At 43.0% G+C, this 24,469-nt stretch overlaps 1 protein-coding gene across 1 annotated transcript in view; it reads right to left on the bottom strand.

Annotated features, from left to right (window-relative positions):
• Positions 1-11,241: 11,241 nt before the first annotated feature.
• Positions 11,242-24,469, bottom strand: part of LOC117158541 (uncharacterized) — a 40,812-nt gene continuing 27,584 nt past the window's right edge. The window contains exon 3 of the mRNA XM_033337552.2: positions 11,242-13,643. Coding sequence (XP_033193443.1) covers positions 12,438-13,643 — 1,206 coding nt within the window. The 3' untranslated portion in view covers positions 11,242-12,437. The remainder of the gene's footprint in view (positions 13,644-24,469) is intronic.

Raw genomic sequence — 24,469 nt, forward strand, 5'->3', positions numbered from 1 at the left:
TTCTTCGCGTTTCAGATAAATTTCTGCAACGAAAAATACAAAGTCTCGCTACGAGCTTCGTTCCGTCGTTATTAACTTTCTAAACGTCATGCAGTTCTACGTTTCTTCAAACTCATTTTATTTACATATCCTTACCGTATAGCGCTGTAACCATAGGACTATAGCATTTTATTGGTAGGTACGTCATTCCCATAATCAATCTACTTAAAAGTGTCAAAGGATTGCAGATCTTAAGAAACCCAAAAAATTGTTCAATCCTTATCACAGAAATATATCACATCTCCATAAAACTTTCTGCAAATCTCTACGGAAGAGCCAGCGATCAAGGGATTTCCGCGATGTTAGCATCTTCTAATCGAGCAGACGATCGTTCGGACGTTGCATTCAAGGCAAACGCCACTTAATAGTTCATAAACCCGCGATACGCGAATCGCGTTGCCCGCGGCTCGTTTCGAATCGTCCCGAGGAGATTCACAGATCGTAAGAACGCGACGAGCGTTAGAGAGTCGTACTATAGTTCGTTGGGACAGGGCTGAACGAGCTTTACTCGCGCGAAGGCTCGCAACAGCGGACTTTTGACGCTCGTAAGTTCCCGTGTAATGACTTAGAGGATTGCGGCCGCCACGGTCACGGACGTGTAATTTACGCGGCTCGTAAGTCGCGAGAGGTCCGGCGCTCGCAACGGTTCGGTTACAAAGTCGCATGCCTCCGCCTCTGATAGAACGGCTCGTAATTTTGACGCTAACGATCGGCGAAACGCGGATTGGATCTCACGCGGCCAGTCCCTTCGGCCGTTCCTTCTTGCGGAAGTGCTAGGATAATTGGGAAATGAAAAGCTGACTGGATAAGGGAATTGGATGCTGGCTGAGGCTAGCGGGGAAATGAATAATTATTCGACGATGAAAGTGGGTGCGACTGGATCGTTGAATTAGCGGATACCGAGAGCATGCTGATTCGTCGAGCGAATAAGTGGGGTTTTAGTAGATGGTGGATTGGCTGTATAGTTGACTTACGTAAACAGCCGAAGTACTTAATTTTTAAGCAAATTTTAAAGTGTCGAGTGTGTTGTTCGTATTATGAAAATTAATCGGAATTAATTTATGTTTTTTTTTCTAGCTGGATATTGGTCGGGCTAATACGAAAATGAATAATTATTCGACGGTGAAATCATCGATTGATCGTTGAACCAATCGTTTCGTTACGTAGTCTGCTACGTATAAAACATATACTCGTATGTAAAAGTTCGAAAGTAAAAGCTTAAGTTCGAAAAGATGAAGCGAAAATTATAAAGCGATGAATTTAAAATAAGGTGTATTAGCTACGAATCTAAAGCAAAATTTGTTAAAATTACTGAAAAATCGATCGCGAGTCGACTCAGGCGAGACATTGCCTCGATTACCGTCCAACGCCGCGAAAAGCGTATTAGTTTCGCCGGGCGATAATATCGCTGTATATCCCTCTATCCGGTATATCTTCCGATAGTATCTCTACAAGTGCTCACACACCCCCATGAGACTCGCACACCTTGCGCTAGCCGCACCATGAACACGAGTATTATCCTGTAGAGGCACATAAGCCCAGCCCTCGTAAGTGTATCTATATGCATCACGGCCGGTGCATCTCGAGCGCCTCTTATGGGTTCCGTTGGCGTTGTACCATAATATTATTAGATAAACGGCGCGCTGCTAGATAGCGTGTGCTTCTATATGGTTTACATAAGCGGCTGTGACCCCGCGGGGTCCTCTTCCTTTTCTTCCTCTACCTCTTCCTCCTTAGCTATTCTATACACCTTTCCTTCTTCGTTTAGTTCGCTACGAAACATCCAACTACGTTAAGCTACGTCCTCACTGAAGCAACGACGAGGAACTCTTCGTTGACGTTCCGCGTGCAGACTACAGAGAAAGAACATGTTAAAAGCAGTTTTAGAATTTACTATTGTTGTTGCGAATCAATCTCATATTACCAAACCTGTCGGTATATTTAATTTTAGAGCCGAATATATAGTCGTCCTCAACATAGAAAGATATTCCTATTAAGATACTGCTCGCCTTGACAATTATACCTTTGGTTTCCATAAAATTGCATCAACTCATCGGCTATTTTTAAAAGAGTTACATCTTCTTGAACAAATGTCGTCTTGAAAGAAAATCTAAATGTCCCTCCGATTACGTTGGTTCGTTATGAACAAAATGTGCCTAAAAATTTTGTATCTACTGTTATGTTACACCGAGAAGTTGCTCGTCGCTGCTTCAGTGAGCACGCGGCTTTAGAATCTCGCGATCCGACACACCGTAGAACTGGCAAGCGACAAGTGCGATCTTCTACCTTTCTCCCCTTCCTACACTGCCGAGCCTGTCCATCCTCATCCCTCTTTTAAAATTGTCCCACCACCGTCTACAGCCACATCGTCGTTCATCTCCGAAGGGTTAATGGGGTTTCAGGGAAATTGCTTCGCGCCTAGCGATGGATAGAAACTGCGCACGACATGCTGTACGTACCTGGATGAGAGATGTTTGCTTGTCGCTGAAAAGAAGATCGAGGGAACGAAGGCGGAGGTTTTAATTAAGCAGGAAGATTTAGCGTCTCGTATAATTTCTTGATTAAGAGAAAGATTTACGTGGAAAGATGGAAGCAAGTGGAAGGTTTGAGACAATTTGGAACTTTTTCCTTGACACTGTCTTCTCTGTCCTTTTTGATTCAAGAATTCAAAAAAATCGATCGATAATTATCAATATAATTATATGTCTTCTATTACCATTGTCCTAAGCAATTATTTACGTAGCGCATAACTACCATAATTAGACTGCGAATATTTATGCAAATTCATATCTTTGCAAGGAGATTGATAAGGAAGTGAAACTTGAATCGTTTAACAAAGATAATTCTGAAAGTACAGCGATTTAATAAACAAAATCATCATAATGACAAAAATACAAACGTTCCTAGTTAAGAGTTAATCGGCATAAGACACCATTATAACGATCCTAATCTCTATGCAACGTCTCGAAACAAACTGCAAACGATACGTCGTCCAATTTAGGAAAATCATCTCCAGCTAGAAGACCGGATTAGTCGCACGAGCGTTTCCCCGTGATAAAGCGTCGTCTTCGATTCCCGTGCGATAGCACGCACACGCGTGCTCAGTGGACGAGATCGGATCAGGAAGTGTAAGATAGGATGAAGAATGTTCCGGCAGAGCGTCGGGTCCTTCGGATCTTCATTAATAATTGCCTCTCTTCGCATCGGATCAAGTTTCTCCGCGCGAAGATGCGTTGCGTACCTAGCGATCTTTCGTGAACGAAGCACGAGCGTGGCTATCTTGAAACACAGGGAGGAAGACTGAGGATGAAGACGTCTAGCGAGTCGTTAACGAATTCATAAGGAAACTCAATTAGGCGCGGGGAGAAAATCGAAAGTCGATCGACGAGATGAGCATTCCTTCCCTGGCGCGCCTGTCTTTCACTTCCTTCTGCTCGTCTGGCCCGATGATTCCGTCTGATTCCGCTTTTTTCTGCCTTGTATTCTTTTTTTGTAGAACGCAGGTTGTCCGCATTGTGCATCCTTGATTACGAAATCTTTTTGGGCCATTTTTTCGAAACGTTTTTCTTTTATTAATCATTCGTCTTTATGAGTATTATTTTTGTCGTTCAATTCCACAAACATATCTCTTACAGATTATACAAATTTTATGTGAAAAGTAATTGCATTTACTTATTTGAACTGGCGAGCATATACATTTTGACAAACATCGTTCAAATCTCCAAAGACACGCGATTGTAAGTCCAGTTTCGATAAAAATCCTCGGATCTATCGTTTCCACCACTTTAGTAGCTCTATCGTTAAATTCAGCATCCGAACCCAATAGGAAATAACCAAGAAACTATCTAAAAGCAAGACAACAAGCTTCACCTCGTGCCACATTTAACTACCAATTTCGATCCAACTTGGAGACTTTTCCACGGTTCCGTAACCTTGTTTCCATGTGAAAGATCGACGGAAAACGGCGGTACGTAGCTGGATCGTGGGTATCGATCGAGGCGCGAGAGATCGTCGAAGAAGGAAGGCCGGTGGCGCGCGGTGCAATCGCGAGATTTCCGTGAGAGCCGACGTGATCGAAAAGCCAATATCTGTTGCGCTCGATCCGCTCCGGCCGCACGGAGAAACGAGCCTGATCCGCCTAATGAACCGATCGCTGTATCGATTAGCGCCGGTTAAGAGCGATCGATTGCGTGTCTTGTCAAATTTGTCAACGGGCGCGAACCGGCCGCAGACATAACGATCCCGTCGGCCAGCCTGCCGAGCTTGCGAAACACGAACCATGCTCGACAAGGAGAGCCAGAAGGTTCACGAGAGGAACAAGGACGATCGATACTTCTGGCACGCGTAACTCGATCGTTTGGTCCAGCCGAAAATCCAATCGAATTTACAAAAATTTTCTGTTATTAATGCTTGTATATTTAGTAAATATTATGTTAATGTATAAAAACGAATGGGTCGGTTTCGCGTGTTAAAATTGGGAGTTTGACTTTTAGAACGTCGATGTAACGTTTGCGAAGGGGTTAATAAAAATGAATATATCATCAATATATAAGACGTTCTTAAGGAAGGCGTAGGTTTGTTAAAATATGAGTAGAGCGAGTAGTATCGAGTTGTAAATTCATAAATCGATGACGTTCTTTGAAATATAATTTAAATAAATATGTTGTAAATAAAGGAAATGATCGGAGAAACACGGGTACACACCGATATTTTTAAGAACCTCGTAAATTTCCTAAAATGCTCATCCTTCGAAAAATAATTTTTGCTCGAATTTAAAATCCTGTATGAACTGAATTCGAGATCCTCTACCTCGCTTTTAATCGCACGAAGCTCGTCCCAACCCACGAAGATCATTAAATCGAGTTCACTCGTGAACACGACTAGTTTCTCGGTCTCGTGTTTAGCCTCGATAAACCACCAGTTGTATCTTTGTGCAGGCTACAATCTGGTAAAAAATTTGAGCAACGGGTTGCTGGTAATAAGACGTTTCGTTTTTCCACGTATAAGTGGCGGTTTGCTATCGACAGGAAGGAACCGCACGTTCCGCCGCGTGCACGGCCGACCACAGCACGCACCGCAGCATCTTCTTCCGGTTGTTCGAACGGCACGTCCGCGTGCACGTTCACGCCACTCGATCGCCAATTTACGATCATCGAGAGGCGCTAAAAGCGACCCGTCCAAGATCTCTTGATCGCGAAACCTGTCGTCTTATGTTTCACTTGCCTTCGGAGCATGCTCTTACGACGTGGCAGCAGATGACGTATCAGTCCTCGAATTTGATATTTTTGTTTAGTCTTTTTATAATCACTTAAGGATATATAACGTTCGATCCATTCAGATGGCGTTAACGCGAGATTTCATTCGACGAATTTCAAACTTTCGAACTTTTTTAATACTTTAATTTCGTTCATTTTAAGGTTCAGGTTAATAAAATATATTTATGATCCAAATAATGCAAAGTTGTTAGGAACGTGAGCTGTGCGTCGCATGGAAAATCCGTGGAAGAGGATCGATAGCGATAACTCTGTCTAATACGCAGGGTGAAAATATATCTATCGGACGAAGAATACCGTGGACGCATTACAATAATGCGTATCTTATCGCCACTATTTCTCTCAGCTATTGCTTCATGGGTACCAAGCGGTAACCCGTTCAACCACACAGTGCCCATACAGATGCACGTTTATACTAAAAGGAAACACAGAGGGGAGAAAGAAGAGACCGCGAGGGTTACGAGATACCCCGTGAACGCGGCCCAATTACTATAAATTGAGTTATAACCGGATCAAATTGCCGATAATTGGCGATTGCATAGCTTAATCGAGTGGCATCCCCTAGCCCCACTCTCCTCCCACGTATTCTCTCGAACCACTCGATAGCTTGGCCTCGTCTCGCGTATGAAGTTATTCCAGCAAAGTGGTCTCCGCCATTGGAGAAACAGGGATTAGCTGGCGAGTCCCTTCTCGCAACGATACCATGTACGTATATTGTAATAGACGAAGCAAGAGGACGAAGAATAAGAAAGAGAAACCGATAGATATGTATAGAGAAGAACGTAGCCTTATCCCTCGACAATACAAATTGCTGATTATGCGCCCGGCTTTTACGTGCCTTCTAATTGGGCCGCCTTGCCTCTTGGGAAAGATCGAACGATCGCACGATCGGCCCTCGTTAACCCCTAACGCTCTCCGTGCACGCCACGGTTCCTTCTTTTCCGCTCCCTCTTCTTCCCCTTCGTTCCTCCGCCATGTCCTTCGTTCGTTTACTCTTCCTCCGGATCGTACGCGACTGGAGGACGCGTATATGGGCATGCAGGAAGTCGTACCACGCGTCGCTGGACCAGTTTCCAGCCTCGTCCCTTTTGACTATCGAAATCTGGATCAGGAGACGACCGACGCGTCTCCTCGTCGAGTCGATTCTTCGCTCGTCGGTCGCTCCTTACGGGATGATCCCTGTGCCACGGATTGGAACTTGACGTTGCGTGGGTTTTGGACTTGTTGACGGTCGAAGGAAGATTTGCTAATGTTTGGGATGGTTGCGTGTTTGGTTTTGTAAGAAATTGTTGGATGTTCGAAGAGATCGTACGGAATAGGTGATTTTCTGATTTTGACCATCCTATTTTCGCAAGATATTTCTCACGATGCAGAAACCGACTGTGATCTGTGACAGGTACAATGAAAGGTAGTACGAAGATTAAAAAGTGTGAGTTTGACTCAAACTAATAACAACACCGTTTTATGCACCGTACTCTACAATTCGCGCACTTCTACCTTCGTGCAGTGGTCTGACAACTAGTCAGTCCACTGATAATACAAACCGGTGTACGTGATTCACATGCGGAGCAATTGACTACACCAGCGAAATATTAAATCATTCGCATGTTAGGCTATCGGTACACCGCGAATATTTACGCGTTTGTGAAAGATTTCAACACGCGCGACATGTAAAGATATATAAAATATCTCTGCATAGCTTCATAAAAGTATGAATTTGCACAAAAATTCGCAGTCTAGTTATGTTGAATGTATTAAGACCGCTGCAACTTGGAAAATTTGTTTGAGAATTCCTTGTTCTTTGATTTTCTCGTCTCAAACACTTCGATTTTAAAATACTCTCGCAAAAGAATATTTTCATATTTTTCCGTATGCAATGTATTGTCTCTGTCAACCGAAGCTTATCGACCAACGCACACGTGACAACGTTGCCTGTATAAAGCAATCCTCGCTCTAGGACACGGCTCATTACTCAGCGCCGTGGTGGCCAGTCGTTACGAGAGTATACGCATTCATCGTAATCGATTAAGGCTCATTACACTCGTCCTTTTCCTCTCCCGTTTCTCTCTTAAGACGCTCCGGTCGTTAATTCTCTTAACCGGGAAATGCTATATGGAGGAGAGAGGAGGGGGATAAAAGAAGGAAAAGGAAAAAATGAAGGAGACACGAGATAGCAGGCTGTGTATACACAAAGCGAACCACTTCTTATTCGACCCGCGTAGAAGAGTAAGTAATCGATCAATGGCTGGCTGCCCGTGTTCGTTGGACTTCCAGGTCCCTGGAGAGCTGTTGACATCGACCACTGGTGCGCTATGTTCACCGTTTTCTCGTATTCGAACCAGAGTTTCTCCTTTCGGAGAGAAGATCTTCCCTCGAAACGCAAAAGAGAAACGGCCACCGGAAAGGTATCGCGAGCGATCTCGCTCGCTCGCCTTTTGTGCATCTTAAAGGACTTCCGGTTACCGCTACCGGCTTAAGAATCCCGACTATGCGACGTCGTCTCCGCGTCTTCTGGTTTTTGTTTCGTGCAGATGAACCTATCAACGACCACGTTCCTTCTCCTTAATCGATCCGGGTCGTTGAGACGTAACGCTGTATGGAATACCGATCTGGCTTAGAATTTCTATTTGGACGGGCAGCCAATCTTTAACATTTCGTCGTCGAGCAGGTTAATCGGGCCATAACGAATTTCTACGCACTGGTCTCTAATTTCAGACCTATTGCAGGATTCGTTACTGTCGAATCATGTTGTAGTTGCTGTGAACTGGTTTCAGTGATTATGGCGATTTGGGAAATTAATTTTTTATTTCAAACATAGCTTGTTGAGATCAAAATTTCATTGACTCTTTTTAAACAGATAGTTAGATGTGACAAAATCTAAATTTGCAAATCAATTTTGTTAGCTACTGAATCTTATTTTTAATGGTAAGTACTTTTAAATTTTCATTTATTGTCGTTAAATTTTCATTGATCACAATCTTCTTAAACAGATAATTGAATTTTTCCTGCGCTAAATTGCAGTTAATTCTAATGATACTCACCTCCAAGTTAAATCGGAAGGAGGCAAATAGAATGCAAATCTTCTTCACCGTGATCTACGTGATCCTTTCGATCGAGACCCGATCTTCGATCACCGCAGAAGGCTCGTCCTCATCTAGATCGCTCCAGTTTCTCCCGCAGCGCGAATTGAAGTGGGCAGTGTCGATCTCCGGATGGTTGACCGGTAACCGTTCGTCGATATTTCACTCGGCAAGAGGCCGCGGAATCGTCCCGCGTGCGCCAGTATTGGCCAACTCTCATGCATAGAGTCATGACGGGTCTAAGCGATTGCTTATTGCTGCAGCAACCAGTCGCCTGTGACTGACGCACTGCCTCGACTATCGGCCGTTTGTTATCCCAGATCCAGTGATCTACATGGTCCAATAGATGTTACGCTGACGTGAGACATTATCCGTATGTTTGGAGTGAATTTTACTCCTCTTGGAGCGCCCGATGATCTGGAGAAAGCTTGCAGAATTTTTACGAGCGAGATGGATGTAGGTTGATTTAAGATAATTTAGATGTAACGCACGCAAGTTAAAATGATGGACTTTGAGTTCAATAAGATTTGATGGCAGAGAAGGAAGAACAAAGTAGTTTGAGAAACGAATTTTGCGTTCTATTAATTCGAATATATAGATTCGATTTTATAGAATTTTTTTAAATTCTTGCTATATGATCCTCAAAAAGGAGCTGGAGAATTTGATTTTCGAAGTGATACATCTCGATAAAATCTTAATCATTCTCCTTCTTTTTACCAAATCTCTCGTAAATAAATTTATTATACGATAAAACAAAACCGATCTCGAGCACTTAGGTAATATTCCCCGGTGAGTTTACCAGAAAACAAACTAGATACCACTGCTGAATACATGTGCTGGAAGCTTACTGTTCGCTAGTTGAACAAATCGACTTGGACGTAGCTACGATTTTTCAGGGTGTACCAGTTTTTTCGAGAGATACCTACCGCGCGCGCGGAACGCGGCCCCTCGTGTCCCGTATACATTACAGCGTGAAACGAATGATTCCCTTCGTACGAGTCATGACGCCGTGAATTATGGCCATTTCCGCGAAATACGATCCTAATCGAATTTATTGCTAGGACCTAGGAATATAAAGACGTGAGATGTCGTCACAGTAAGAAGTTATTATTGGTCGCATATCGAGGTAGATTATGCTGAACTTTCATCAGAAAGTTATTGGGACATCAGGGGTGTTAATTAAATTTACCTGTGTCTACAGATTTAGCTACTGACACATATACAGAGAAAGAAAGCGTTAAAACGCAGGAAGTGACTCTCAGTGGAGCTGAAAATTTACTCCACTCGTCTAAGAGCATAAACCAAATTTATGCTTCATCCGTATATTCTCAGATCTACGATTCAGACGATGAAGAAACAAAAACTTGAAGATTTTCACATTTCACTAAAAAAATTCTACAAATTCTTGGTACGACGTATCGCGTCGTGTAACTTTCGCGTGTTACGTAAAACGATTATCGAGCGGCTTGAACGTGTGTAAGAAGACACGGTCGATTAGCATCGATGATCGAGGCTCGTGCGAAGACGATGTGTCACGTGGAGCGAAGCAAAGAACCGCGGAAGAGGGGCACGGACGCGAGAAGGTAGCAGCGAGGCGATCGCGTGCTATCCGGACGTGGAAGGAACATTCGACCTGGCAAGGTCAGCCGCGTGGGCAGGTATCCGTAACTCGACGATTTTGCAACGCTCTCGCGCTTCCTGCTGCAATTGATTAATGGCGACTGCGGCTCACCGCATTATATATACCCGATCGACCGTGTCCTCGCTGCTAGTCGATGCAATCGAACCACCGATGATCACCTTCAAGGTTGATACGTGGATCGGCTGCTGGATTTCCAGAGTCTTTCGTGGTCCTCTCGTGTTTTTGAGGATCGAATGATTCCTCGTTTCTTCGTTTTTTTATTTCATACAATTATCGAGGCCAAGGGTTCCCTGTGTGGACTGCCTTCTTCGAAGTATGTTTTTTAAAATAAGTTTCAATTTTAGCTATTTTTTTTATAGCGCGATACATATTCGGAACATATGAAACTTTTTATCGTTCTTCTTAACGTCGAGTTCGATTTATGCAATTGTACCAATAATTAGATTTATTCTCGTTTAACTCGTTTCCGAACGTAATCGAATTTTCCAATCGTCAATTGATTTCTGAAGATTTCGGGAATATATGAAAAAATCATTGTTGATATACGTCATTCCAAATAAGATTGAGATCTTATGCGAAAGTTTTTCTTCAAATATTAAAAATTCTTTTGTTCGTCGAAGCAAGGAGCAAGATCGAAAGAAAAATGTTGGAATATCGTGACAAGTTTGGCAGACATAGAGCGTATTTGCAACTTCAATCTCCATTCTTAGAATGGGATGAGCAAGTTTTGAATAAGAATTATATATGACGTTTCGATCATGCAGTATTACGATTGCAGATAAGTAATCTAGCAAAGAAAGTCGTATGTAAGTGTGGCGGATCGGTACCAACAGGACGCCGACAGGTCAAGGTATCAACGCGGCGCAACACGTCCCGGGCGATCCGCGGGTACCAACCGCCAACACCAGAGGGCTACGAACATTGAATTCTGAACGTGTTACTAGAGAAGAGAATACTAATTCCTACTTGGGTATATTGTTTCGTATATAGATCAGAGTAGTGTACATGAATATAAAAACAGGAATCGATTAGATTGCATCATAATTGCTCATAATAAAAACACATCAGCTCACTGCTGTTATCTTAGAATCCTAGAATTACTTATACAACAACGTAGACGCCATGTTCCTGTTGGAAACAAACGCCAAAGGAAGAGAGGGTACTAGAAGAGGAAAACCTAAGAGGAGATATAGTAAGACACCTCATAGGGATTGAACAAAAAAATATTTAATTTCGCGTTAAAAGTTTAGGTACTGGCCGCTCGTGTTCACCGTTTACATGCTACTATGTACAAAATAAAAGAAATAAACTGATAGGGAATATCAGGAGGAGAGAACGTCAGAATATAAAAACGTTGTGGCCCGTTAAGCGAAGATTCGAGAGGTTCGCACATCAAGCTGAAGCATAGCAGAAGCGTACTCTCAATCGTAGCCGAGTCTCCCCTCTCTTGATTTAAACGCACGTATAATTTTTTATACTTCCCCCACCCTCCTTTTGCTTATTTACAAGATGATCGTTTGTTTTATGCACCGACGCGACGTCGCTTCCCTCGTTCATTTTTATTAACTGGCCTTTCGTTGTAACAGGGTCGCGGATGTGATCGTTACCAATCGTCTTCTTCTCTGCCTTTCTCTCTCTCTTTCTCTCCCTCCCTCTCTCTCGCACTCTCTTTCTCTCTCTCTCTCTCTCGCGCACACACACACACACACACACACACACTCTCTCTCTCTCTCTCTCTCTCTCTCTCTCTCCGCGCCCACACACTCTTCGCTATGCGAACCATTCACAACCATAAAGAAGAATACAATTTACAACGATGAATCGTGCGTAGAACGAAGATAATATCCTAAAGCGGTCTGTTCTATGTATACATTTACATATACAATATGGAATATTTCAAATATAAATATATTATGTTAAGGCACTTCACTACTGGCCGGTATATACACGATTCTCCGACCTTTTTTATACAGTTAATTATATGTGATACAACCTTCGCGGCCTAAAACAAAGAAAAGCGATACGCAAATCAATGATAATGTCCTCGGTCGTAATAAATTAATCTCTTGTCGGACCGTGATCTATGTACAAATTTGAACACATTTTTGTGGTGTGTTATCGGCATTCCGTTGCAGTTCCTTAGCGAAACCTAACTCTCTCCTAACTTTCTGTTATACAACTTCATCGCCCTCTTACAACCTTCCATCTCATCTAATTTTCTCAAATATCCGTTTCTCCATTCTCAAATCCATCATCATCCTGTAATATCGATTTTTCTGTTTTCAGACAGACCAGCTAAGTGACTAGGCCGTTCGATTCTTCAAGCGAGAACTCAACGAAACTCAAGGTGCTTAAGAACTGAACGAGGCCAGGCGTCGTGGGTCTATCAAACCGCCAGAAGCTTCATAGCGATATAGGTAACTCTGGCCTCTTCACACCTAACGTTAGATCCAAGGGCTTGCTCTTTGTCGTGGCTTCCTCTTTCGCGGGACTATCGGGATCGCTATTGTTATCGTTTAATCTACTAGCCTCTTCTGACGACTGACTGGGTCCCGGAGTGCTTCTGCTCGATCTGACACTAAGATCTATCGGTTCGTCTTGCTCAACAGCTAGACCACCTGGACTGGGACTGACCAGAAGCAGGTCGCCGCCTCTGGGCGAAAGTTGAGACGTTGATGGCGTGACTAAACCAGGTGGAGGATACACTAGGCCTAGACCTTGATGAGGATGGTATCCTGTCGTCAATGTAACCGTAGCATTGATCTTCCTAGGTGGAAAATCTCTTTCGGATAAGGTCGGTGATGCGGCACTGGTTTTGAAGTAACTCAGTGCTGAATTACTCCTTGATTCGGTATCTTGACCATCGACACCATCCACCGAGGACGCTCCACTATCACTTGGTGTGTCCGTTGTCCTTTTATAAGTTGGAAGGTACGGTCTGAGGGCGTCCGATGGACTGCTAGGCACGCAAACGCTATCCCTTTGAGCGAAGTTCATTGGGAACATTGGAGAGCCTGGAAGTCGCTGCTGTTGTTGTTGTTGTTGTTGTTGGTGTTGTCTATAAAATGGCGGAGGTGTTGTACTAGGTGGCGTACCCGGAGGCTGTTGAGAACTTTCACCGACTCTTTCACGCTCCCTTTGCCAGGCGAACAGACGAAGATGGTTTTGAAGAGCCACGTCATCCGGATGGGGAGACTTGCTCCCCCTTTCTTGTTCCTGCTTCAGAATCGCCACGTGCAACAGATGCGATTGGAGGGCTAAATCTTCTTGACTAGGTGAAGTACGATCCGTTCCATCTTTGAATACCCCGCTTTGAGGTCCTTGAGCCTGAGGAAGGAATCCTGGTAGAAAGCTTGGTCCAAACGGCGAAACTGCTCCTGGAGTCATATTTTGATTTCCGTTCGTTTGTTCTTGGAGGAGACAGTGGATCTTGAACCAGTTCGAACGACGACCATACCGCGAGCCTGACTTTGACATCCCGACCACGAGACACTTTCGTAGGCGACACGCCTTGCACGATGTACGATTCTTCTTGTTGATCACGCACACGCCGCCGTTCTTGCATTCGGAGATGCTTCCCAGGTTGTTATAGGTGCGCCCGAAGAACGACTACGAACAGAAGGAAGAAAACAATGGTGAGATGTGGAAATGAAGAGCTTGAAGAGCGGTGTCGAGCTCGCTCTTGGTTTGATTTTCGTATCGTGAAAGATGAAATACTACGGCATGTTGACAAAATTTTATTAGCAATGTCAAGTTTCTCTAATTGATCGATTGTTTCACGTACTCTAGAAGTCAAGAATTTGGTCTCGTTTTTTCAATTGTATTTGTATCGAAGATTTTATTCATTTTATCATTATAGAATTTATATTACTATTTACAATAATATCTTTCGCCGATCACAAGATCTGTCTTCTTTTTAGTAATACCAGTCCTTAATCCGTTACATTCAACAGATTGGCGCCACATAGCTTTTCCCTATAACCGAATTCTCCGTATTGAACTCACCTATTAACACGTTTGCCACCGTGCGTCATATACGTGACGCATCAGTTTCGCGCTAGGTATCGTAAGTATGTGTGAACGAGGCTTGGATTCAATGTTTGATAAAATAAAAAAATGCAGTTTTGTCTGCATTCGACGAAGATATTTCTGTATGCAAAATATAAGCAGTGATGGATTACATTTGGCTTGGTGCTACACCAAACGTGTTACGTTGCAAAAATGACTAAATTAATTAACAAGTACAACATATTGGATTCAAATTTCTCTGTAAATAATATAGCCAACAAGAAATCCTATGCGCTATACTTTGTACTGAAAGCAAAATACAAGCACATCTTGAGAGAGTGATAAAAAGTGAAATAAATATTTGCAATCGGGGACAATCGCACGATCTCTAATCGAATTCGACCGATGGAGTATCCCAATTTAAAAGCATCTTATGCTCGCCAAGAAGTTCTGCAAAACTTCGTTTCAAAAAACTGCTCTACCAAACTATATGTTAGCTTTGCTCGATAGCACTCGAAAAAGTATACAAATCTTTTAGACGAATTTTCTCCGACTTTCTCATAAAAGATAAATTGTCCAGACTTAAACGCGGAAATCACGATTTAAGCAGTTATATATCAAAAGAGACCGTTCGCCATATAAAGGTCCATTTGGACTCGTTCAGGCCACGCGCAGATTCTCTGGCGGATTACACGTCAGGCCTTAATGTTCCGCGTGTCACAAGAATTAGCATGCCTCTGTCTAGGAGTGGAAGGTCGAGCAACGGAGGCAGGATCCGCGAAAGGGTGGACAGGGTGGCGCGTCGAAGATGGAGCGTTGTATGCGGCACGGCTGGTCGTAAAGTTAAACGCCTGTCGGCCGACGATAAAACCGACTGGAAAGCGGCGCATCGTGAACTAATTTACGACGCGACGACCCTTCTACCTTGGTGCTCGCTTCGGGGTCTCGACTAGTCGCTAATCGAGTATCTCTCGTGCGCCAAGTACAACTTTTCTTTCCTTTATGTTTTGAATTATTCCACTTTTATTTTTTCTGTTATCTCTATTCTAGGTATTTTTAAACCGTTCTATAAGGCATTTATAGTGGATATAAATATCTGTTGAAGTCGTTAGAATATATAATGGATGGATATAAAGCTTCATAGAAGTAAAGCTTCTATAACGAGCCAAAGCGATTAACTCCACTTGTCATGAATTTTTGTATTTCGTTACGTAAGCACACGATGAATATACAGTTGTCAAAAAAAGCGAATGACATGAATTAGTCTATCGGAAGAATAAAAACAGTAATTCAGTAAATTTAAAAACCAAGTTGTGTAACAGATTCCTGATTAACATAAAATACAATGAATCTTGACGTACACGCGAGGCTCGAGTCTTCGAGAATCTTAAGATCATAAATACGTATTTAACGTCAGAGTTAGAATTTAATCAGAAAGAAACACGGCGAGCCAAGTGTCGTCGAAAGCCGGAAAGGCTCTAACTGTGTTCCTCACCTGACGCAGCCACGTGGGCGGTCTGGTAACCGTTCGAAGCCGAAAAGCTCTCATAGCGGTACCTGTTCCAAATCGGATCGACGAATCATCCAGAAAAAGTGTCCACCGTATCGATCCATGACCTAAAATTTATACTTCGATAATGCGTCCAGATTACTCGAACGTGCGTCATCAGTGAATCACTCTGACTACCGGTAATCTCACGTATATTTTCAACCAACCAGCACTTTCTCGTCTGTCTTCGTACGACTGCAACAGACTCGACGAGTAAACGGGAAGCAAAGTTACACGTGTCCAACAGAAGGTCCATGCGCGATGATCGAGGAGAAACGCGGAATCGAAGGATTCCAGTGTCAAGGAGGCAGATCCGATGGCGATGATTAATCGCCGAGGTTCAGGAACAACGGCGTACACTCGATAAAGTGGTAATGATCGCGAGATGAAAACGGACCAGCGGTACCTCGGGCTGTAATCTCTCGATCTTAGATGAACAGGCGCGAGCTCGAAAAGCCTCCCGTATGCCAGATGATCCCTGGCTGTCACCGCAACTGCGTGAAAGAGGTCACGATGCCACCGTGTGCACGCGAGAGATAGTATGGTTCGAACCGATCGCTTCCGCCTACGAAATTCTCCTTGCTCGGAGATATTTACGATCCAGAGTACGTAGGATATCGAGTATTTTTTTATGTGGTAGATGTGTCGTGGAATTTGGGATAGCGAACGTTAGAAACGATAATGAATATCTATTTGAAAGTATCGGGGTTCTGAAGTATCGAGATCAATTTGGTTCTTGTATAAAAATTAAATTAAGTTCCATAATATACATACTTAAGGAAATTAATCTACGATATATAGTCCAATTTATATAGCACATCTTTTCTCGTAGTTATAAGAGATCGAAAAACATTTATTCCGGACACTTCCCTTTAACTTTGGCAGTAAAATAGCACTACCATAAGAACGTTTACGAAACTAGGAACACTACCACCTTCATAACCTGCCACAACCTACATCCCCAAATCGATCGATGATTCTTTCGAAGAAAACGCGAGGGTTGGAGAGCGCGTTTCACGCGGTGATTGCGTGTCGCTGCGACTCACAATCAGAGTCAGCTGCTGGGCTTGTGTATCTTGACCGTAGAGAGCAAACGAGGTGAACAACGGGATTCGCGAGGAAGGATTACGTAACAGGCGCGTGTGAGTCGTGGCGTTTCCAAGCGTTTTTCTTTTTTTCTTTTCTTTTTTCCCCTTTGACTGGTCCTGGTCCGGTCGCGAATCACGTACTCCAGAAAATCAGAATCGGCGTAGAAAACGTTCCTCGACTGTCGTAGCGAGCCATTTAGGGTCGACCGCGACAAATCCGTCATGGACAGGCCACGAGATTAGCGCAAATCAACAGGCACGCCCGGAATCTCGGACCGATTTGTAACGCCTTATAGAAACGCCGCCGGGGAAAACGTTTGTCCGTGATCGTGAACGGCCGCCGAGCGCGGGAAAGCTTAACAAATTGTCGATGAAAAATGCAGCAGATCGTTTCTCGTATAGACTCGGGCAATCCTACGTACAGTTGCTCACGAAGGGATTCCAACGCTTATAGACACGTTTTATGAATATACTGTGTGATTTTACTAGCACCGTAATGAGACACGATTATCGTTATTGTATTGACATAATTTAAGACAAATATGCAAATATATATAGGGTATAACATAACGAGGTATAATAAAATACAACGTATTTGCACTATACATAACATAAAGAAATTCGGTATTTGGAACCATCTTTAAAATATGTTTACGATGGTTTACGTTGATACTGTATACTAATTATTTTCTAAATATATGTTTGCAACTTCTTCCTCCCATATACATTTCCAGATTAGTTTCTTTTACCGATAAAACCTGAACATCAAATTTGAAAATATTTAGTATAAAAAATAGTACGTATATTCTTCGAATTAAACTCGTATTAAACTTTACTCGTCCATGCTACTTATCTCACTCTACTTATTAAATTCTACTTAGAGGAATGTTCGTCTATTACAAAATAACTGCTCGATAAACTATGCTTCGATAAAAACAGACCAACAAAAAGTCTAAACTACCGACAACTGCTTAAAAGTCAAGCACTTCCAAAAGCGTATTCAAAAAAGTACAGTCATCCTCGCACTCCATTTCTACAGGGAGCGAGAACGAGCGCAGACCCTCGTTATTAACTCGAAATCGTCGTTCGGCCATATACCGAACGCATCCATATTCGTATTAATCGCCGGTCGTCCAGTTCCAAGTATCGGCCGCAAATTTTCCGAACTGCCATTTCAGTCTGGTTCGAAAATTGCTGCTAGCGAACCACGTCTCGGTAGCGGGGCGATTTACAGCGTCGATCAATTTCGTCGTGTGCCGAACACGGGCAACGTTTCCTCGAGTCGGCGTCGGGAATGCGATTGGCACGGCGTGTTCGCCGCGGGAACAATTTCCTCGAGCAGATCGATGAAAAAAACGCGAGCATGCCGATAGTTTCCCGCACGTGACGGGAATCGAACGTCGACCGGCAGTCGGCGCCCGTTTCGAGTCACCGATTGTAAACACGCTCCTCTAGCGAGTTTAGCGGGCTTCGTTGCAGAGAGAAGGAAAGGGAAACGACGTTTCTGGGAACTCGATTTTCGATGGACATGTTGGTCAATTTAACCGAAGTACTCTCGTTTTCGAGCGTGCTCCGTGAATTTTCCCGATCTTCGCTCGCCTAACGTCCGGATCGTCTCGAGCGAGCATCTTTAACGACTTAGAAATTTATAAAAGCAAACCAAAAATTGGGCGATAGAAAATGATCGAACTTGTGATTTTTTTCCGGCCAGACACTGTCAGCCGTTTTCAAACATTGTACGACGTCGCGCGATCGAGCTAAGTGAGCTTGCAAACATCTGCTTTCGTGAGCCGACAGACGGATGACGTCACGAGTTAACGCGATTAGAGGGGAGTATCCGCCTCGAGGTTGAAGTAATTTTCACCAGATACACGAGTGTCGATTTTTAAACGCGCCTGTGGATGAACAATAAGATGGAGACTGGCATTATGTAAACGTTGAATCGGAGGTGATTAAAGGAAATGGCTTAATCGGTACGCTCGTTGTATAACACGAGACTAATACTTATTAACGGTGGAAATTTGTCACGAGCTTTGATCGATGTTCGGCATTCGAATCTTTATGTATCTACACGGAGAGGAGAATTAGGGTATTTGTATCGAAAAATTTTGTAATCCCGTGACGAATTACTCGCGTCTGAAATGTCACGAATCGTTTTCTTCGTGTTTGTACTTTCGCTGATAAATGTACGAACATAGACATCACTGTACCGTGCGCGTTATTCAAATTTCCGATCCTCTTTGCAGTAATACATCACGATAATCAATTACGCTAGAACCTCATTCCGCTGGATCAGCCGAAGAATAAACGGTTCATACCAAGTCTCTTCTACATCTTTTTCTCGCCAAGAAATGAAAATCGCGTTTAGTTAAATTCGGTCGATCCATACTGCTGGTTTTAATAAACGAAATTCGAAGAAATGAAATTCAAAGCCTCGTTGGAATCCGACGAAAGAAAAATTCTCCGCTATTCGGTAACCAGAGGTCACGTCTTAGTCACTTGACAAAACCCAATCCAAATTCAAAATTTGATCAGCATCGCCAAGAAAAATGCCGTTTCATCGCCACGAACTACATATTTTTTCTCATTTTCATTCGAGAAACGCGAAATCTCGTCGGAATCTTGAACGAGAAGGATCCCAGCCACGCAACCATCCACAAAACGGATGCAAACGTACGAAACCACAATCGAATGCGTGAAACCACGAGACGAGTATTTCCCCACCTCGCAATTCGAAGCGCGTGACTGGAGCGAAGCATCGTGACCCTGATACGCGCGCGATTCAAGCGGCGGCGATTCGCGGAACACGCGTCATCCTCGTCCCAACGAATCTGTTCGCGTTCACGTTTCCTTCCTCCATGACTTTCCCAGTGAGGATGACTAGTCGTTGCATCGCTTCGCTCGCTCTGAATTCCGTGGCCTGGCACCTAGTGGTACCACCTGTTTATGACCACGGATCGATCACCCAAGCCCTCGTCACGCCGGGAAATCGCGTTTTCCTCTGGCTGTCTAGCAAACGATAGAGGCCGTTCCACGTAACGATTTATCTAGATCTGCGGTGCTATTTCTAGCTGTCCCGATGACGATTGCCACGCGAGAATAACACGTACCTCGTACTCGCTCTTTTATCCAAGCGCCTCGATTCGCTCGATTCGCTCGACGCATGATCGACCTCGCGGCACGATCGATATTCCAACGATTGATTCCTCCTCGTTAAGATTTCAGTTTGTTTAACGTTCAGCAGCCTTTGACCGATCTCCGTTTATATCTTCGGGTAGATCGGAAGTGAAATTGAAAATTCAATTTTGAAATGTGAGATCGTAAAAAGTATCAAAGTTATGAAACAGCTGCTTATCGTCCGATTTTACATATCTATATGATATTACCGAAACCGCAATAGCCTAAGTGTAACTTTATATTTAATAAAGTAAGAATTTTGAAAACGAGAAAAATAAAATTGTCAGTTACGTGTTGTCGATGCCCTAATTTCACGCGTCTATTTAACGTTAACGAAGAACTAGAATAGCTTAACTTCATAAGTAATATTAAAATCATTAACGAAAGATGAAGATAACCAGCCCAAATTCTTCGAAAAATAGTACTTTCTATCCCATCGATATATATCTCTTTCCAATTTGTTGTTTTCAGGAGACAGCAAGGAATTTGGGAGAAAGACGGTTAAGCGCGGTTTCGTTGGAAGATCGAGAGGATTTTTTGGCCAACAGCCAGGGAAACCCAACTGAAACGGGATCGCTGAAAACCGACGGACTGTTTCTGACGTCATGCCGCCACGGAGACCTTGGCTGACGTGCGTCCTGCATGCTGAACACCGGTGCCACTCTCGTTTTCGTTTCGAGTTCGAGCATTGCGTCGCGTTGTAGATCGGACATCGTGATTGCGGCATCGTTCGAGTTCGATGGAACGCGATAGAGAAATTGAATTAGAGACGAAGGCTATTTAAATGTAGAACAATTTTCTACCTATGCTTCGATATTTGCTTCTCCGTTTGGATTTGCTTAGGACGGTGTTTTCAGGAACTATTCTACCGTGGACAGTAGAAAATTCCTTTTAGAACATAGCCGCTAAAATCTATGTAATAATATTACGTATAAATGCGACATGTGGATCAAGGCACATGGAAGAGCGTTTAAATGTAAGTTTCTAAAAATTGTATTTTTTAAACGAATTCCTCGACGTCTCAACCTGTGCTGCATACATATAATTAGTGGCAAAAGAATAAAATAAAAATAAAAAATAGCGACACAAGAAATACGAGAATCATTGAAGATTTGAAAAAATTCTCCTTTCAAAATTGGATCTTGACAAGAATAGTTTGAACGAAAAGATTAAGACCTACTTGGCTGATTGTTTCGAAGCTTTAAACCTGATGACAGAATGAATCGAACCTCTTGTATTTCTTTCATAAAGAAATAAATCTTTGTTACACACGATTCATGAATAAGAAATGACGAGGCATAAGAAAAAAGCGGAGAATCTTTGAAGTTGTTCGACATACATAAACATGATTACATCTTTTCTAATCCGAGGTATATCTGATCTGTACGAAAGACAAACTCCATTAAGATTGATCGTTTAATTCCTAAAAAATTGAACGCTAACGAAGAAACGTTCAAGAAATAAAATCAACTGATTAATCGATTATTTCGATCTCGATACTTTTTTTATCGCGTGACGAATTAACATTCTCTCGTGAAAAAGTATTTTGCTGGAAAAAACCTTGCCGATCATAGGAAAGCGTCAAGTGTTACAGGGATTTTAATGCCTCGTCATCGCAGTTCACGCGGTTTCGCGCGCTTTTATGACACTGAATGCTTCCATGCCGGTGTAGCAGATTGAATTGCAGATCGCGCGTCGACAGTTCCTAACTGCAGGAACAATGAACGACCGTCATTGTATGCTGATGCTTCATCGCGATTTTGTACGTTCGTTTAGCTGGCGCTACGCACGACGGAAACGTACTTCAACGGAACGACACCTGAACATGGAACTACTCTGTTTTCTAAGAAATATCTAGGTTTCACAGTAGAATCATTAATAATTTGATCGATGGTGGAAATTCATGACACGTGTTGATTTAACAGCTCGAAAAACTCCTCAAGATTGATCGCTTCGCGGAGAATGCGACGCTATGCGGTACGTTAGTTTTTCTTAATATAGTTGAGGAACTGGAACTTTTTATCGCACAACTCGTTCTTGGAGTTTTTATATATTTTCTTCTTACGAGCGATTGTCAGAATATTTGGAACGAGTTTTCGTTGAATTTTAAAGTTTAATCGTTTCATCGATTCACTTGCGAATTTGATTATTAATTTACAGTTAAAATAATATCGACGTTCGATAGTAATTTAGAATTTTGACGAATCTGTTATTTAGTACTTTATTGGATGACATAACATCCGATCTAGAAGCTCAAAGATCGAGAATCTGTAGCATGAAGTTGAGCAAAAAGTTATTGAATAAACAGGCTATTAAAAGCGTATTTTCCGATTCACGGTATGTTAAAGAACAATACGCGCCAACGTACTTCCTGGTCTGAGCACACGTGCACGGCAACATCATAATTTATACTTCTTTACGTACCAAGCATAACATTAGGCGGCCCGCAATTGATTATCACCAGTCTATTACTTCTATCTGAAGCGATAAAATGGCAAAAGGTTGCATTCATTTATGCTAACACGACGAGCATGCATCTAATTTATGACACATCGACTACATTCTTCGATTCGATCGAACTCTAAGAATAGTAACAGAATATCGTGTATTCCCAGAATTCTTCTATCCGTTTTTATTATTATTTTTCCACTGAAACTGGATTATTTTTACCTACCATATTTTCACTTCTATCGCTACATGTAAATACGTATAGAAAAATTAAAGGGAAAAATTGAATGCAGCATCCGTGCACGATAGAAGCCTGATAAAATTCACGTAGCAAGTTATCAAAGCCTTCTTTTACTTCATCTTTTTAATAAGTGTAATACATCGTGTTGCTAGTAACAACTTGTGTGAATTTTCGTTAAAGTTTGTGGTATAACGAGACATTCCTTTTATAGTTTACCGATCACCTTCTTCACCGCTATACTTGTGAAACTGACAATGACATAGAAATAGCATTAGGATGATTTTAAACGTTGCGATAGTTGCTCCGGTAGAAAGTAAAAATATTAAAGGCAAAATAAACAAATGAATCGTCCAATTAAAACAGAGACAAGAAAAAAGAAAAATCTTCTACAGAATACGTTTCTTACAAACATACCACTTTCTAAACCGATCAATCTCCAGTTGCACAAAATTACACAGTTAAAGAGAAAAAGCAAAAATCGATATAATCGATATTCCACATCCCCGATTCCTCCATTCACCGTTAAATCCTCCGTCTTTCGATAGAAATCAGCCTAGTCCATCCTACAAGAGTCTTCTGTGCGACATTCGAAGCTCCTTGGAGCTCGGTGCGCGAAGCGTTCCGCTTCAGGAAGTCATCGATCTTGCAGCGGCGAGACGAGCCAGTGTTTCAATGCTCGTCGCCATCGTCTCGATCGTCGTAGCTGTCTGGAAAGCTCCTCTTGCACCGGGGGCGCTTTATGGCTCCGTGCACGCTCGTACGTCAGCGATTTTTCCTGGGGCCCGATATGGCCGCGGGGAATTTGTCTGCGCGCCAGCTATTTGCTTACATTAGCCGTCGGAGTCGAACGGTGTTCCGCGGATCCGAGCCTCGGATAGCCCAGCATGCGTGTGGATTGATGCATGGCGAATCGCGCTCCAATAGCCAAGAAAGATACGAGCGCGATCGAGCGAGCCGCGCGTCGTGTCGAGCGTACAGCACGCGAATTGTGTGTTTTCTGTTCGAAACGAAGAAGAAACACGGGAGAAGAAAGAAAGAGAGATATACGGAGCTGGAGACTAGTATACGTGAGAAAAAGCGAAGAGAAGAAACCGTGCGGTGGATCGATGCTCGATAAAGGGAAGAATTATTTCCTCGAGCCGTTGATCGAGCCGCGAGAAAACGTTGCTTTCAACGATGGAAAAGTTATGCTCTGGCGATCGCACGCTGCCAAGTTATTCTTTTTCCTTCGAATCGCTTGGTATCTCGCTGTATATGAGAAATAATATAACAAGATACCCGATGATTCTGGCTTAATCGTATCCGATTTAGGATCGTGATATTCAAATTCGATCGGTTTACGAGACGACGACAAAGTGGTTTGGAGAAAGAATATGGATGTACCGAATTGAAAGGGGACGCGAGAGATCTGTGGAGGAAAAGTCTGCGCTACCCGAAAAGGATAAAGTCAGAAGACATCGGAGAGAGTTCTCTGGGAGGTTCTAGGATCGTGATCGATAGCGTACACCTAGGTGATTTATTCGTTGCGTGCGCGTGGAAAATGTCTTGCCGCAGATGTCGCGGCGCAAAGGCCGCGCGCATGCCATTATTCGCGAGATGGATTTAATTGCTTTGATCATATTCAATGGTGGGGAATGAGAAAAGTGCATGGAAAATGTCGAACGATCGACAGAGCCGAGTTGTTTCGTAACGCGCGCGATAAATCGTTAGGCTTCGGGGACTTGCCACCGATTGTTTATCGAACCGCTACCGGACCGTTGCTTAATCCCAGCGTAATCTGCGATCGTTCTCTACCTACGTTCCCTATTATGTCTCCGAGGGAAAGAACGCTCCGGATCAAATTTCACCTGGCGTGCCGGAAAGGGTGGATAATGAATATCCGCGTCCACGAGATCGAGTGTCGCGATGGCGTAACACTCGCGTT

The sequence above is a fragment of the Bombus vancouverensis genome, chromosome 5 (assembly GCF_051014615.1).
Source record: "Bombus vancouverensis nearcticus chromosome 5, iyBomVanc1_principal, whole genome shotgun sequence".
Taxonomy (NCBI): Eukaryota; Metazoa; Arthropoda; class Insecta; order Hymenoptera; family Apidae; genus Bombus; species Bombus vancouverensis.